At 42.0% G+C, this 16,905-nt stretch overlaps 1 protein-coding gene across 1 annotated transcript in view; it reads right to left on the bottom strand.

The window, feature by feature from the left end:
• Window positions 1-16,905, bottom strand: part of FANCA (FA complementation group A) — an 850,506-nt gene that overhangs the window by 496,800 nt on the left and 336,801 nt on the right. The window contains exon 21 of the mRNA XM_086945786.1: window positions 14,542-14,618. Coding sequence (XP_086801912.1) covers window positions 14,542-14,618 — 77 coding nt within the window. The remainder of the gene's footprint in view (window positions 1-14,541; window positions 14,619-16,905) is intronic.

The raw sequence follows: 16,905 nt of genomic DNA, 5'->3' as shown, positions 1-16,905 counted from the left end.
TTGTCCAATTCAAAGAAAATAGATTTCCAAAGCTCCTGGCAGTTTTTGTTGATCAAAACTGAAGGCCGAATTCAGAGTTCATGGGAACGCTGTGTGTCGGAAAAGCTTCTTAAAAGTTATTGTTTCTGTACGGGTGAGAACATCGTATCAGACAGGCTCTCAAAGAATTGGTCTACAAAATCAGGTGATAGTTCAACCAAATTAGATAGCGCTGTAACTTGGCAGGTGTGAGAATGATTGCTGTCATCGAAGGCAGGACCAGCAATGCTCACAGAACGGTGTACCTGGATGATGTTGCTTTTGTCACTCGCTCCACTGTTACCACTTGGCTGTAGTACAGGAGTCTCCACGAATGCCGTCATCAGGATTGGTAGCCGCTGGGGACAACACAATGCGTGAGCCGTTATTGGACTGAGCAAAGTATCGACGTCCATTGGTACTGCTGATGGAAGACAGATGTCCAACACGCATTCATCGCCGCAAAGCATACACCGTAGCACAGGTAAAATGCAATTTTGCCATATCGGTCTGAATGAAAGGAACCAGGTCATGTTTAGATCTCTCAGCCTGGCCAATCCAAGGACGTTAGTTATCCTGTCCCGGTAGCGCATTGCTAGTATTGTCTCTTCCATTCCCATGGGAGCTATGTCTGAGCCGAGGCTTGCCATAACGAAGCAGGAGGGTCAAAAATAGAATCCCTGCGACGAGTCCCAAAAATAATGGTATGCCGCCAAAAATGGAGTGCACAAAATTAGGAAAGATTCCCAAAATTGCCTGGAAGGGTGTTAGTAGTCCCGTAAAGACTGTCTTAAATATGCCTGGATGCTTGTTGCACTAGACATGTTAAGGAGTTGGCTGAACATTTCTACGAAATGCACGGGGCAATTTGTTGATAAAAGGTCATGAACTTCAGTAGCTGTCCTTGCAACTAGAAGATCATACGTCTCTTTAGATGACGTTATAGGCACTGTTGTCTGTAAAAGTACAGATTTCATTTTGCTTAATGTATCAATTCGTATAGAATAGAGATTCAGACGAGGCCAGATGGAAGTCACTATGTCTGGAGGCCCACTCGGAAACAATGCTTGCATACAGCATTTGACCATGGATGTTACTTCTACTAGATAACTTTTCCCTGGCACGAGGCCACAACATCTGTGATCCGTTCTAAGAATGTAACTCCCGTTTGAGAGTTGCATAAAGAAGGGCTCTATCTGAGTTGCAGGTGTGACTAGCTGGTGGCATGAAAGGTTGTTTGAATTTCCATCACATGCTCCGTGTAAATTAATACCCTGACACAAAAGTATACCGCTTAGTGAATGTTTACAATTCTCACCACTAAGAAATACATTTTCGTTGCTGTCACTATAGCAAGAATGAGTGTATGGTAATTTCCATTCGGATTTTACATATCCTTTACCCAATTGTTCATATTGACCAGCAGGTATGTACTCAAGGCACTTTTTAAATCGGAAAGTTGTTATCGGAATTGTGATAATTCCGTGTATTATCCATTCAATGACAGGACTCTCTGACATTGTCAATGGTAATCTCTCGAGTTTTTCGATGCTCAGGATTGTATAGTCTGCTCCTTTCTGTGCCAAACTGATCTGTTTATCAGTAAGGTTAAAACTGTAAAATAATGACGTTGTGTTGATTAAACGCCAAGGCACATAGCCTGAACGAAGATTTTGCAGCGTCCAGCCTAATTATATAATAGAGCGTAATTGAGATTGGCCATGTTGTAACATTAGCAAATCTCTGTCTATCACATCAAAGGCAGAGGATACAATATTGTCCAAAGAATATATTCTGGAAGACAGAGTCATTAACCCATTGTCTACCACAGAAAGTGATTTCTCCAAATTAATACGATCAATTTCTCGTATTTTTTCAGCAGTTTCAATTTGCTTTACTTTCCAAGCCTCGTTGTAAGCAGCATAGATACTGGTCGCTATGAAACGCTTTTGACGCTGTTTGCGTGGTCCAAGAATGAAATCGCACAAATCAGCACCATCTTTTAGTAAAGACAAGTGTTGTTTAATTTCAGCCAGTGTGGACGAGGTTAGCCATTCAAGGCAGAGTTTCCCTACACTGTATGTTGTTATAATCCCTGGATGTTGTCTCTGGGAATATCTAGGGTCTAATCTGGTCATTTTTAACCCCTGTGTTTTATTCAGGAATCTATCTTGACAGCTATTTGTGTCTGTAGGCCAGATTAACCACTTTTTCCAATCAGGATGTGTTCTGTTGAAATGTAAAACTTGTGACACGTCTAACTCAATATCCGCGGTTGCATTTTCAGGTATTGGCTTTGGTATAGACGGTGTTTTAAGGTCTTTGATCTTAGCTAGGCCAAGACAAGATGTTTGGTGTATTGTGTCATTTAAAAATAACATTTGTTCTGGTATCATGCAGGTTCTAAATAGTGCTTCTATGCCTTGCACCTGCCAATCTTTTGTACCCCAAATTGTTTTCGTTTCAATATTATTTTTCCAATAATCAAAACCAAATGTCATCATTTTGTCATAAAATGCTTCTGAATATATCAATTTAGAATTTGTCAGCATTGTTTTCATTCCTGTTTTATCTAACAGTTTATAATAAAACGTTTCTGCATCACTTGTGTTAAACCCTGAGAAGTATTTGAATTTCTCAAAAAATGCTTTAGAACTGCTTTTAGGTGGTGTAGAACAATGTTCCCATTGATTATACATAAAAACATTTCTAGACTGTGCAGATTTATGCAAGTAATGATCCCCATAGTGGGTGTAACAGAATAACTGCTCATAACTAGATGAACCTTGTAAATAATCATGATCTGTGAATCTAGCTGACATTACTAAATCAGACATCATGTCATTAATACTGTTAAAGTCCCAATCATCAGAGAATGTACTAGGTGTCACAAAGTCACTTAAGGAAACCTTTAGTTGATGAGGATACTTCAGGATTTCGACCGGACCATATATCTCATAGTCTGTTTTCTCCCATACTACCCCACCAGGTATTGGAATTGCTGTGACATTTACTGTTGACAGTTCTCTTTTCTTCACGTGGGACGATCTGTGTGGTTTCAGGACTAGGTTGATGTTCTGACTTGCTGTGTCCATTGTAATATATTTTCCTTCAATGAATTTTCCCAAACACAGTACCATGATGAGCCAAAGCAAGAGGAAAAATACACCTAGTCCGAACCAGAACTCTAGCCAAGGGGAAATAAGGTAGATTTCCTTTAGTTGATGAAAGAGTTCCGTTGCTTTTTCTTTAAAAGACTTTTTTGTTTCTGGCATCACTTCGGGGTCATTTAAATCTTCAGAGAAGTTGTCGAAGTTGATGAAATAACCAGAGGCAGTTCTGTCAATTGATGGGATTGTTCTTTCAATCTGTCTCTCGGTAGCACTTTCTGATGCCACATCATTGTAGACTGGTGTTGTTTCTTGACGAACTGTTTCAATCTGTGTTTCAAGAGGCACGAGTTCCATGGCATTATTGCATAGTCCTTCATTGTGCACTGCAGGCTGATCGAATGTGATTAGTCTTTCAGTTTGAACCTCTTGGATTGTTGCAAGTTTGGATATTCTGTTGTTTCTTGGGAGTCCACTGGGCCTACTGTTGATTATAGGCCACATGCTTGTGGTTTTACCAGATCGATAGACACAACTCTGTTCTCCTTTTTACCAGCAAGGGGCGGTAGCACAACTGATCTTGTTCCGGTGACTGCTAAGACAGGTACTGCTTTTCTGTAAGAAGGCCCAAATTCCTTCTTCACCACGATCTTTTCTCTGACTAGATCCCCAATCTTTGGAATCCAGACAGGCCTTGCTGGGGCTGTTGCGGGTGGTGCCTCGTCAGTGGTACTTGGCTGTTGCTTTAACTTTATGTTGCTTAATGATTTTCTTGTTTCATTCAGTTCCTGTAAAACAGCCAAACGATCTTTGATGTCAAAGTCTGTTGTTTTTTCTTGTACCACTGACATCTGACTATCGAGGTCCTGAACTCGCATTCTAATTCCGAACAATAGTTCGTATGGGCTGAAACCTTTTAGAGAATTTCTTGGCATGTTGTTAAGACTAGTCTGGACACTTATTAAATGTTTGACCCACCCAGCACCTGAACCTAATACCTTCGCTGTTATAGATTGCTTTATGTCACGGTTTTTTCTTTCTACCACACTGTTCCCTTCAGGGGTATGACGGACAAGAATACCGCAACCCAATTCCCATGCTGGCCATGGCCTCCTTAAAGGCTCGAGAGCTGAAAGCAGGACCCTGGTCAGAATGGAACGTGGTAATTGCGTATATGCCGATATGGACTCGCAAATCTTTTATAACCGTTCTAGCGTCAGCCGAACGCTGGAGGCCTCATTTTTTAAGTGCTTTTAGCCTTAACTATTAATAGGACGCAGGATGGGGTGTAGGCAGAGTTACACTCTTTCTGACTGGTAGCCGGTAGCAAGGTTCGCTACTGCGATCCCAATTACAGTTTTCACAGTTGTTTGCATATATTTGGTGTTCTACCCTCATTCCCGGCCACCAGAATACTGATTGTAATTCAGTCAGTGATTCCTTGATCTCTCTGTGCCTAAGACCCAAACCCATATGTGCGTCTGCTATTAAAAATATTCTCCTGTTCATGTTTGGAATTACTCTGTCCCCCACTCCAGGGATTCGAGCAAAAGGAACGGAGTTTGCATCGATTATGTATGCATAATTGAGTGGATAGTTCACGGGTAGTGCTGCACAGTCGCCTTTTACGGTCGTTTTTACTGCCAGCATGGTTTCCCCGTCTATGTATTTATCTGTACGCTTTTTTGTGGCTACGGAAGCCGGTTTACTTGCTTCCGCTATGGCTGTATTAGCCAATGAATTCCCTGCAACGTGAACGCCATCACGTCAAAGCACTCTGTGCGTGAATCACGTGAGTCTTTTGTAGTTCTTTACTTAAAAGAGCTACCTCGTTCCAGAGCAATTTATGCTTTATTGTGGCACCTGTGTCATGTTTGTAGTCGTTTTCGATCCAACTCTGCAGTTTATTGTTGTAAGAGTTGACGCAAAAATGAGAATCGCACACTATAAGTGTCGGGAATTCACGTTCTGCATTTTCGAGCGCCATCTTCAAAGATCTGATTTCAGTTCTTTGAACCGAACAGTTTCTTACAGATTCAGTTTTTGTTACTTTCGGTCTGAATTTACCGCACAGCCAACGACCTTTAATGATCGCACATGCTGCATCGTAGGATTTTCTCTCTACGTTGAAATGCTGTACAAAGCTATCTGTATAGATTATACAGGCATATTGTGGGAGAGGCAGAATTTCGATTGGCAGAGGATATTCTTCTTCATATTCTAAATCATTCAGTTCTTCGAATTGCGGGGCGAAATAGTATTTCACGTATTTCGCTCCTAGAGAATCTATACACTGTATCCATTTCGGATCCAGTGACTCTGTAGGCAGGTTTACTGGGCTGAATAGCGCCTCGAAGGCGGATTCCGCTGTAAGGATATTAATCCGTTTGCCGTGTGCTAGTTCTCGTTCATTTGCTAATGCGATTTGCACTGCTTTCACAGTTCTTTCTGTGTGACTGAATGTTTTTTCTGCTTGTGTGTACAAGTGAGATTTAATTGAAATTGGTACCTTTTCTCCCTCATTAGAGGTCAGGTACGTGAATCCGCATCTTCCTGGGATGACTCGGATTACAAGATCGATCGTGTTGTCACGTGTATCTAATTTTGTTTTTGCTAACATGTCTGTTTGCAGTGATCTCAAAATTTCTGTGTGTTTTTGAGTCCAATTGATTTGTTTAAAATCAGGTTTAATTAGTTCGTAGAGAGGTTTAACCCTCTCTGCGTAATTTATAATGTAAGTTCTTCCGAAATTCAGAAAACCTAGAATGGATTGTAAATTCTTCAGCGTTTTTGGAGCTTGGAGTACAGCGCACTTCTCTAAGAAGTTGTCCGCTAGGCTTTTCCCTTCACTTGATAATTCGTACCCTAAAAATAGTACTGTCAAATGGGCAATTCGGGACTTTTTAAAGTTGAATTTGTAACCCTCTGCTGCGAACCCAAGTATAATGGTGTTCACTCTTTTCAAGTGAGTATCCAAGTCGTCGTCTGTGAGATAAATATCATCTACGTAAGATAATGCTTCATCATCATAGATTTGTAGTAACTCTGTTACCCTAGCTGAGAATAGTCCTGAGCTGTTCTTGAACCCCTGTGGGAGTCGACAGAATTTTTTCTGCGACCCAAATGCAGAGAAAGCGGTCAAATATCTGCTTTCTGGTGCAATGTTTTGACAAAAGAAACCATTAGAAATGTCTAATGTCGTTTTATATTTTTTCCTAACTATGTTATTCATTAGGGCTGCACTATGCGAGTTTTGTACTGCAAAGGTTTTGCAACATGTATTAAGATGTCTGTAGTCCAAAACTAGACGATATGAATTGTCTGGCTTGGAGACAGGAAACAAAGGATTGTTCATTTGAGAGGTGCATGTTTCAATCACCCCCTGGTACTCAAATTGATCTAAGATCTCCCTGACTTGTTTTTTAGCTTCTTGCTTTATGGGATACTGCCGTTGGGCAGTTGGTTCACTTTTCAATTTAATGTTGTGAGGAGGTGAATCCTCATCCCATCCTACATGATTTTTATACAATGCAGGTGCCTGGGCTACTGCCCATTTCCTTGCATATGTGTATTTTTTGTGAATCGGAATGTGATTCGAGAAGGCAGGCATAATCACTTCTTCGCCACGAGGGCACTCCCTGACAAACTCTGGGGGCCAATCTTTTTCAGCTAACAGAATATCATAGCCTTTTGAGAGCTTATCCCAAAATAGACCCTTAATTTTCCTAGTCTTATCACCCTCTATACGCAATGTTATTTCGTATATTTTATGGGGCTCGCTAAGTCTGGCGTCGGCAGTTTCAACTTGAATGTACTCATTCGTGTCCACTGTCTCCAGATGACTCATCAAGATCTTGCGCGCTATACTGATTTCTGCTGCACTGTCCAACATTGTCAATGCCCACTCCCCGTTTTTCAACTGTGTCCTCAGTATTCTCGGCATGGTTGATTACCCTAATACTGGCTACCTTCTTTTTCTGAAATTGATATTTCTTATTTTGAGCAGGTTCCTTGTCTTTGGACTTGGTGTGCTCTCCTGGGTCTGACCGTCCTCTTCTTTCCGAATTCTGTGGAAAAGATCGAGAGGGACGTGTATCAATACTTTGATATCTATCAGGTTTTTTCAGATTATCCCTATTTCTAAGGTTATATCTTTTCTCAGAGGGCTCCCTCTGGGGAGACTGGCGTTCTGGAGTCGGAGTTCTTTCCCTCCGTCGAGGAGACCTTCCTCTGGACTGGAAAACTTTTTCCTTGGGAGTGGATTGTTTATTTCCATCCCAGCTCTTTTTAGGAGTGTTTGAATTATTTTTAATAAATAATTTTTCAGCATTTTCGAGCAGTAGGGGCTTTACTTGTTTCCCACCCAAGCTGTCTCTACCTAATTCTTCATAGCATTTTTCTATGATTTTTGCAAGCTCAACAGGATCTTTTATATCTGTTTCCTTCAACTTCTGGCGGATCGCCACAGATGCTGCTTCTCCTTTAATGTTGGCTAATAATATAGCTGTGACCTGCTTGAAGTCTTTCAGTAATTTCATACCTAGATTTAAAGCGGGCTCTGGACCAAATTCATTTTGAATCGGTTTTAGCACTTCTGGTATTACCGCCATAGACGGAACACCGTGTGTTTTTGTGTAAATGGAAGCAAAGACTGTACCCCAAGTGTCGCAGTCCTCCACGTGTGGTGCGATTCCCATAGGAAGGCAGATGGTCAAGATTCTGTGTTTCTCAATGGGGGTAGTATCAGGAAATACTGCCTCTATTTGAGTGATTTTCTGTGCTAACCAAAAAGGAATTTGTTCCCGTTTTACGGGTGTTTTACCAAGACATGACTGTATGTTCTGTGGTGTAATTTTATTTGTGTTCCCCTGATGAGGGGTCAGCTGTGGTGTATTAACAGCTGGCTGGACTGTTGCAGTCCGCATTACATATTGGACTAATTGCCTATGTATTTTTATTAATGTGTTTAGCTGTACTAACAGCTCTTCTCTAGACATTTTTACAATGTCAGGATGTGGTGTGTAGCTGGCTAGAACCGGCCACGTGGCTCCTGGTCTACCTAGTGGACCGAGGCTGGTAATGTGATCATTATGTTTTAGGGCGCCATTAAACCAGAGCAGGTGCCCTTGAAATGTAAGTGGAATTTCAATCTCCTCGAAAGGAGCGTACTCTTCCGGAGGTTTCTCTATTTTGTAATAGTGAAACTCTTTTGTTCTAGCGTTTACCGCTGGAAAGTTTATCCATGAATAGAATACCTCTGTCTGCCGATACTCGTGAGCCTCTATCACGAAAATTACTGTACCACCTTGTGGTGTCAGTCCGTTTTCTATAAGTTTTAACGTTATAGATCTTCTTAAGTGGACCGGGATGATAATAGCATCCGGGTCTGTGTATTCAGGACCTTGCTGAGTCGCATCTGCTGCGGCCCCAGAGGTTCCGTTTTCTGGCATTGTAAAAAATGCGAGGTTTGCAGAGTAGGTCTCCAAGGAGACAAAGATTAGGTGCACAATATTTTGGAACACTGTATCCTTCAACGTTGAATAAACCAGAGCTTTACATAGGAATCTCTTCCTAATAAGGTCGGGCGGATTTTAACCTTTCACCCACTCCAGACGTCTATTGGAGTATTTACGGGAGAAAGGGGTGTGAAATATGCACGACTGAGTTACTCTAAAAGTCTTGCGTTAGTTTATCGCCTTACCAAACGTTAGGGCGCCATGGAGTGTAGTTCCTAGTTTCCCACTAGGCCCTGCGCATTGGAATAACATAAACAGTAGTATCGACGTGGAACTGCGGATATTCCAGGCCTCCACTGACTATGCTAAACTTAATTGGGTTGTGTTACCAACTAGCTCAGAGGTCACTGGAAACTTTCTTCTCTGCATAGGAAGTGATCAGCTTCCTTGGCACAGACAAGAAGGGATTCAGCTTTCCAACAACCGTGCAACATGACAACTTTGCTCCTCAGATCAAGAGTCAATCTCTAGGGTCGTGTGAAACAATAGACATGTATTTCACTCAGTCAGTCTAGTGCAGTTTACTTTCACGAGATGTAGAGAATAGAGAGACGGGCGTTTGTCAATAAAGGGTTAACATTTATTGAACAGTCTTTCTTCTCGTACAAGAGAAATGTATTGCCATAATTGCAAGAATTGTTATTATAAAAAGTACGTACAGTAAGATAAGTATTGCGAAATAGAACTGTAAAAGCATTGATATGGTTTCTAAGCCATACAATGGTTTAAAAGTAATAAAACATATATACAGTCATATATACATTAGGCTAACATACTCAACTGGTGCTTCTAACTAAGCCTACCCCAGTGTGCCTGACCTAAGCCTAACACGTGGAAGGGGAGTAAGTAAGTAGCTTTAAGTTAAGTTGGTTTTGCCAAGGTTTGTTTCAAGAATTCTCGTTTAAGGGTTTAGTCAACACCATACCTCTGAATAGAATGATGGAGGATTGGTATCTCCTTCAGGGGTCTCTCTCGATATCCCAGTCACCCGCGAGGGTAGACCGGAAACGCCGTGGCTGGATTTCTCTGCACGAGAAAGGCAGCGGGTCTCTTCAGCGCGTCGAGGAAGGAGGGGGGACAGCGTCCGCGGGCAGCTGGAATCTGCTGGATGTCTTCGCAGAGGACGGCTGTTCAGCTCCTTAAGCGTACTGCACCATAGTTCGCGCTTTAGCAGCGATAATGGTATCAGCAGCTTCACCACCACAGGGACAGCAGGCTGCAGCGACAGAGTGCTAGATTTACCAACACGGGGTCTTGCAGGCAGCTGGCATCAGCAACAGTAGCTCGCATTGCTTAAGGCAACGTTGGTAATATTTATACCTGACAGGTGCCGGGTTTGACGCAAGTTTGCTGGACATAAGACGTAAATTAAAGATGTCACTAGGAAGTGATAGTTATCAGTTGCTCATTAGAGTTCCATTACTAATCAAAACACAGCAAGCGGGGATTTCCAGGTTTGCTGAGTTTTTATCTTGTTGAAGAACTCGGAGTGTTATCTAGGAATATCAGATAGTGACTACTGCTCTGTCATTGCACTAATTGGTCGCAAAGGAAGTGGCAGAGAGAACTATGCTGGAATGTGGCTCTGTTCGTGTGAGGCCAGAGATGACTTTTCAGAAAATCGCACTTGAACGGTTATGCCAATATAGGGAATAAATGGATTTATAGCCGAATAGGGGCATAAGGTCACAGTATCGATCAGGAACCTAGATAAACACGCAACAGTAGATTCACATGCTTTGCATACTCCTCCCATCTAGTGTTGGGTCCGGATAATTGCTAGTTGTTTTTCTTCGAAGAAGTCTATTCTAGTTATGAGGTAAGGTGGCTCCTCCTTTAGGCAATATTGCGCATGGTCATCAACTCCATTGTAAGATTGTTTTCCCACAACAGAGTGAGAATGGAGTAAGTAAGTGTAGTATAGAGATGTCCATCCGTATGAATGTATAATAAGGAACTGCAACAACTATAGGTGCCCGGGGAGGCAGGTGGGCGCATGCTAACCCACAGCTCATATGCCAAGAACAGATGCTTACTGGGAAAGTAATATAATCCATTCGAGGCAAGTTAGATGTAGATACTAATGCTTTGCATAGACTACTAAGCAGTATAATCCCAAAGGGGTGGCAAATCTATGGATGTTGCAGTTGTTTGCAACAGTGTTTTAAGTACTGCTTGGCCAACATTAGCTTGTTGATGTGCTAACACATCAACACAATAGTGTCTGCTAAATGTGTGTGGTGTTGACTAAGTATCTACCTTACATATGTCAGCTAGAGGAATGTTACCTAAAAAGGCCACAAAAGCCCCTATTTGCAAGTGAAATACACTCTAGGGGGTATGGATAAAGTTATGTTAGCTTTTGCGTAGCATGTTTCAATGCATATAAGAATCCATCTTGCAATACCAGATTTAGAGATGGGATTGCGTTTGTGAGGTAAAGCGAATGGGACACACAGTTGCTTTGTTTTGCGAAAGTCTATGTAGTACAATAAAGCTCTTTACGTCAAGCGTGTGAACAGCCCATTCTGCTACAGAATCAGGTTGAGGAAAAACACTCAACCGATTGGTTTACATGAAAAGCAGAAACCACTTTGGGGAGTAATTTAGGGTTGGTGCGGAGAACTACCCTGTGTTTGTGTAGCTGAAAGAAGGGTTCTTCCAATGTTAATGCCTGTAGCTCACCAACTCTCCTTAACCCCTTCCATGCGGCCGCGATTCTGTGCCTGTGCGTCATCAGCACACGAGCACTGTAGTGCATGATGGCTGGGGGCCGTCTTCAGCATGCAAGGGGTTAATGAGGTGACTGCAATGAGGAAAACAACTTTCCATGAGAGAAACTGCAAAGGGCACTTATGCAATGGTTCAAAGGATGGATCCATAAGCCTCGTAAGGACAATGTGAGATTCCATACTGGGGCAGGAGGAATTCTTGGTGGTATTACTCTTTTCAAGGCTTCCATGAAGGCTTTGATTACTGGAACTTTAAATAGTGATAAATGCTGCATGTTTTGAAAATGCGCAGCTACCGCTGCAAGGTGCAAACAAATAGATATGTAAGCTAATCCAGTTTGCTGTAAGTGTAACAGGTAATATATAATGTTTTGAATAGAAGCATTTAGGGAATTGATTTCGTTGTTATTACAGTAGACAACAAATATTTCCAACTTTGCAGTGTAGCAAACTCAAGTGGTAGGCCTTCTTGCTTCCTTTAGAATAGTCATGCAGTCTGGTGGTAGATTTAAATATCCAAACTCTATGACATCAGGAGCCAGATCACCAAGTTTATTTCTTTGGGATTTGAATGCCTGATTTCTCTACGGTTCTGTGTGAGGAACCTGGTGGTGAGATGCAGTTTTTGATGTGAAACTAGAGACAGCTCCAACAGGGTGGTGTACCATGGGTGATGGGCCCATGTGGTAGCTACTAGAATTTGTGTAAGGGATGTTTGCCTGAGCTCCCGAACTAGACACGGAATGAGTGGAAGAGGCGGAAAAGATTAGGCAAATATCCCTGACCAGTTCATCCATAGGGCACTGCCCTTTGAGAGCGGGTGTGGGAACCTGGAGCTGAAGTTTGGGCATTTTGAGCTGTCGACTGTGGCGAACAGGTCTATTTGTGGGAACACCCATTGTTGGAAGTATGGAAGGAGAACTTGGGGATGAAGTTCCCACTCGGGAATTAGCTGTCTCCTTCTGCTGAGGAGGTCAGCAATCTGATTGTTTACTCCTGGGAGGTGTTCTGCCAGAAGATAAATCTTGTGATGGATTGCCCAATTCCAAATAGCTTAAGTGAGTCATGACAGTTGAAGAGAGTGCATACCTCCCTGCTTTTGCACATAATACATTGCTGTCATGTTGTCTGTTCAGACTAGGACAGATTTGCCTACCAGGTGATTTTGAAATGTTCTGAGCACTAGAAAGACTGTTAGAAGCTGTAGATAGTTGTTGTGGAGGCTTTTGTGCTTGTTGCTCAACAGGTCTTGTATTGTGGTATGTGGAGATGGGCATCCCAACCTGTCAGAGATGCATCTGCTGTGAGCACAATCTGTGCAATAGGGTCGATGTAAGGCCCTTCTTTTGATAAATTTTGTGGGTCGCACCACTGCAGAGAGCGATGGGTGCGACCGTCTATCAAAACTAGATCAGTTAATTGGCCCTGTGAATTATTTCACTGTTGTGCTAGTCACTCTTGTAGGGGACGCATGTGAAGTCTTGAATGGGGTACAACTGTGATGCAAGACGCCATAATTCCCAGCAGTAGCATGAACACTCTGGCTGGTAATGTTTGGTTGGACTGAAACTGTAGTATCATAGACTGATGACCATGCACACTATCACCGAAAGAAGGAGTCACCTTACCGCGTAGGAAAGACTTCTTCGAAGAAAAAAGACTTGCAAACATCCGGACCCAACACTAGGTGGCAGGAGTATGTGAAGTATGCGCATCTACAGCACACATGCCTCACACAGATACCAACCAAGACATTACCAAAGACTCTTATCAGGAAGTAACATTTAATGAGTAATTGCACAATAATGCAGGATGCCTCTTTTGCTCTTGAATACATTAATTGTTTTTGGGTCTTTGTGATGGTGGATGCAAGAAAGTGGGCACTGTTAACTCTCAATATTGTGGTATGGCTGATGTGTTACCCTTTATAAATTAGCAATGCCTACATTGGATGTCTGGATACACTTGCTTGAACAACCGCATTTTTTATCTAATTTGATATAACGGTGTTGTTATTTTACATACGTACACATTTGTATCTCATGTATGTCACCATGTGATCACAATGAACACGTAATACTTTTAGAGATCCCTGTTAAAGCATTTTGACAAATAAAAACTCCTTCCATAAATATTGTTTGAACCTCCTCCTTTCCAATAGCACAGTGGCATTTCACAATACAAAACATGAAATTAGATTAGGACACACACAAAAATCACTACTACAGGAGAAAAAAAGTCTGTGGCATACACCAATTTTAAAAACATACAATGGTAAAGCTCTAGCAGGTCAAGCACTAAGGTAGAATTAGCCACTAGAGTGGCAGTACTGAAAAGGTTTTGAACAATTTAGTAAACATGAAAACAAGTAGGAAACCCAAAACCTATTAGGAAAATGGAACACAAAATCTGACATAACCAAACCTGGTACAAAAATCTAGGACAATAATGTAGACTTTGGGGATGAAGATCCCACTGGCAAAGTGACTGAAAAAAATTGGAATGTACAATTTACCTGCCGGTGGAGACTTTTATAGTGCAAAGAAAGGTGTCAGATAGGAAATCATTGCATCATCTGATAATGGGTATGTTTCTGCAGTGGAAAAAGGAAGGGTGCCACCTTGGAACAGGTATGAAGACCCAAGAATCTCCAATTCGGCCTGTCACTCACAGGCAGCTTCTGAAGTTGAAACACAGTTGGCGCCTCCAAAATCAGCTATGATAACTACATGGAGCAAGATTCAAACTAAGGATATTTTGTGGTCGTGCCCTAGAGAGTCTTTACTCACACTGTCCAATGGAAGAGAATGGAGCAAAATATATCAGAGCAAGGTAAAAGCAAAAGGGGCTCAGAACTAGGTTTGAGCCAGCAGACAATCCTCGAACAGTCCCAAAGACACAACTTATTTTCTGGTAGGTCTTTTCAGGGACTTCACCCAGAATTCCTAGTGGAGTTGCAGGAAAAAGAGTATCAGACATCAAGAAGTACCAAAAAAGTAGGTAACAGAGTGGCAGGCACAAAGATATGATTATGCTGTGCTGCTAACGAATCCTCATGAACTTTGCAATGCACCTATAAACCATCAACAGTGTGACTACAAAGGAAGCATTCAGCAAATAAAGCATACGAGATTCCCAAGAATATGCAAGTTTCAATACTATTACCTTGTTTCTGTCTTTCCTTCTCCTGGTGGCAGGCCTGTAGATATCCAGAATACACATTTACAGGAATTTTATCAGCCCTGTAGTGGGATATAAAAGTGACATCAATAAAGTCAGAGGCTTGCCATCAGCTAGCTGCCTTTTGAACCCTTCCTGTCACTTCCCACTCCAACACAGGTTCAACCTTAATTAATGGAACTCAGAAGATTGCCCAGATACGGTCTACTTTATTTCAGAAGCCTTTATATGATTATGTTCCCTCTTGTGCCTTTTAATGCATTCTTGATTAGTGATGCATAAACTATGGGATCAATGACACCTATACTTTTCAATTAGGAAGCATACCATCACTTATCTCTGCCCATTTCTGAATGTGATACCAAAGACGAGTTAGGAACAGCGTCCAAACCAGCATAGGCCCCAGGAGTTATGAAGCATGAGATGAAGCATTCCGACTGCTTGTCTGGTCTCTCCTGAGTGTTCTGACCCGGGGTGACTATTGTCACACCTGCACAAGTCCATCTTTTTGTGTAAAAACTCATGGCATACCCAACTGATGATGCCCATAAACAAGAAAAGTGTTACAGATTATGTGCTGTTTGAATAGACAATTTCTTGTGAACACTCTCAATAGTAGATTTTCATCTCTCCCTATTCCCCACCTTGCTTCCCCCACTATCTTTTAGGACAAGTGTGTTTATTTTCCCCGCTGTCTGAAGCTACACAAAGGAGGTTTGTGATAAACATCAGGGAGGTTTGTGATGAGCATCTGGGAGGATGCTTATGACAGATCCCGGTCACTGCTAGGATCCGATGAAGCAACTCAAGTAATGGCACATATGTTTCATACTCTGCGATCACAGTCAGATCATACCTCCCGCAGTTGCTCTCTCTCAGTACGTGGTAGGAAGGAAAGTCATTTTGTTCCTAATCTGCTTTTTTTTTACTTATTCTTTATAGTCAGTTGATGTTCATTACAGGTGTTCAGGCCAAATGAGAGGATGCGGGCAATTAGATCCTCCAGTCTCACCATCAGACAGTAGTATTAAGCTTGTTGCACCATGCAGAAGGAGGCCAGCACACTGGCACAGCTGCAGGCCACACTACCACATCAAAAAGAAGTCTATATGGAAGCCTTGCCTTGTTTGGACTTTCAGGAACATATATACCTTCAGAGAGTGTTCTTTTTGGGGGAAGTGTGTGTGAATGTTATGTGGAGTGGAGAACAGCTGAACAATGAGGATTGGAGTCAATCATCCTCCGTCATCAAAGAGGCCGTAATGCATATTCCTTACACAATCCTGTGCCTTGGCAATTGAAATTATTACCACATCAGATACATGGTTGCACTATCATCCTGGCTTTGATAAATACATGGGCTTACTTACAATAAAGAGAAAGAAAAATGCTAGGGCACCACCTCTATTTTTTAGCTTCCCAATTGGGGAAGAAGCTTATCTATTTTCAGATGTGCAAATTCAGCAGGATAGGTTTTGAGAAAGTGGCACATCAATACCAGAAAAGGTGTAATAGAACTTCATAAACTCAGCTCGAGCCCCCAAATCCCTACAAATATTTACAAGAAACAACCTCCTGCAGAAACATAGATCAAACCTGTGATGCGCCCTACGTAAGAGGAGTTCATGAATTATTAAATTACACCTAACAGTAGCAGGACAATGCCTACTGGTTGAAAGAGGAGACCTGGTTCAACGTTGCTTTAAAACCGATACCAAGAGGGCATTGCTGGACTAGCAATCCCTGAAGGCCAAATGTCTGGCTAGCTGAACTCTCAACAGAACAATTCAAACTCTAAAAAGAATGTAATCTAAACACGAAACACCCAGCTTAACTTGATTCAAGGGCAGACTTGAAGTCATATGATGTTCTACTGAGAGGTGCAAAGATTTTGAATGGCCTGTGCAGAGACTTGCATTATCAGGCGACAAAATGTGCTCCTGCTCCCTCTCAACAGCAAACTAAATGGGAACATATTTGGGGTGACTGCCTTCCTACGTTGCGCAAGAAATGGAGGGCACAATTATACGCAACTTCATACTCCGGGTTTGAGCAGAGCACGCTGATATGGGTAGCCCCAGGGATACCGTTTAAATACAGAGGACACATAGTAGACATGGAGGGACGATTTGTGGTCATGGCTGGTCAGTTGGATGGGCGTGAGATCTGTTGCATCTTGGTCTATGCCGCAAATGAAGATAACCCAGCAAAAAAAAAAAAAAAAATAACCACAAACAAAAACAAAAAACGAAATGGGAAGAGGTTACATCAAGTTTAATCTCCTCCGGGCTGTAGACATCAAGAAAATAATGGCTAGTGACCAAAAATGGAACTTAACTGCACTGTATA

This window comes from Lissotriton vulgaris, chromosome 12, assembly GCF_964263255.1.
Source record: "Lissotriton vulgaris chromosome 12, aLisVul1.2, whole genome shotgun sequence".
In the NCBI taxonomy this organism is placed as follows: domain Eukaryota; kingdom Metazoa; phylum Chordata; class Amphibia; order Caudata; family Salamandridae; genus Lissotriton; species Lissotriton vulgaris.
This window is presented reverse-complemented; position numbering and strand designations above follow the sequence as displayed.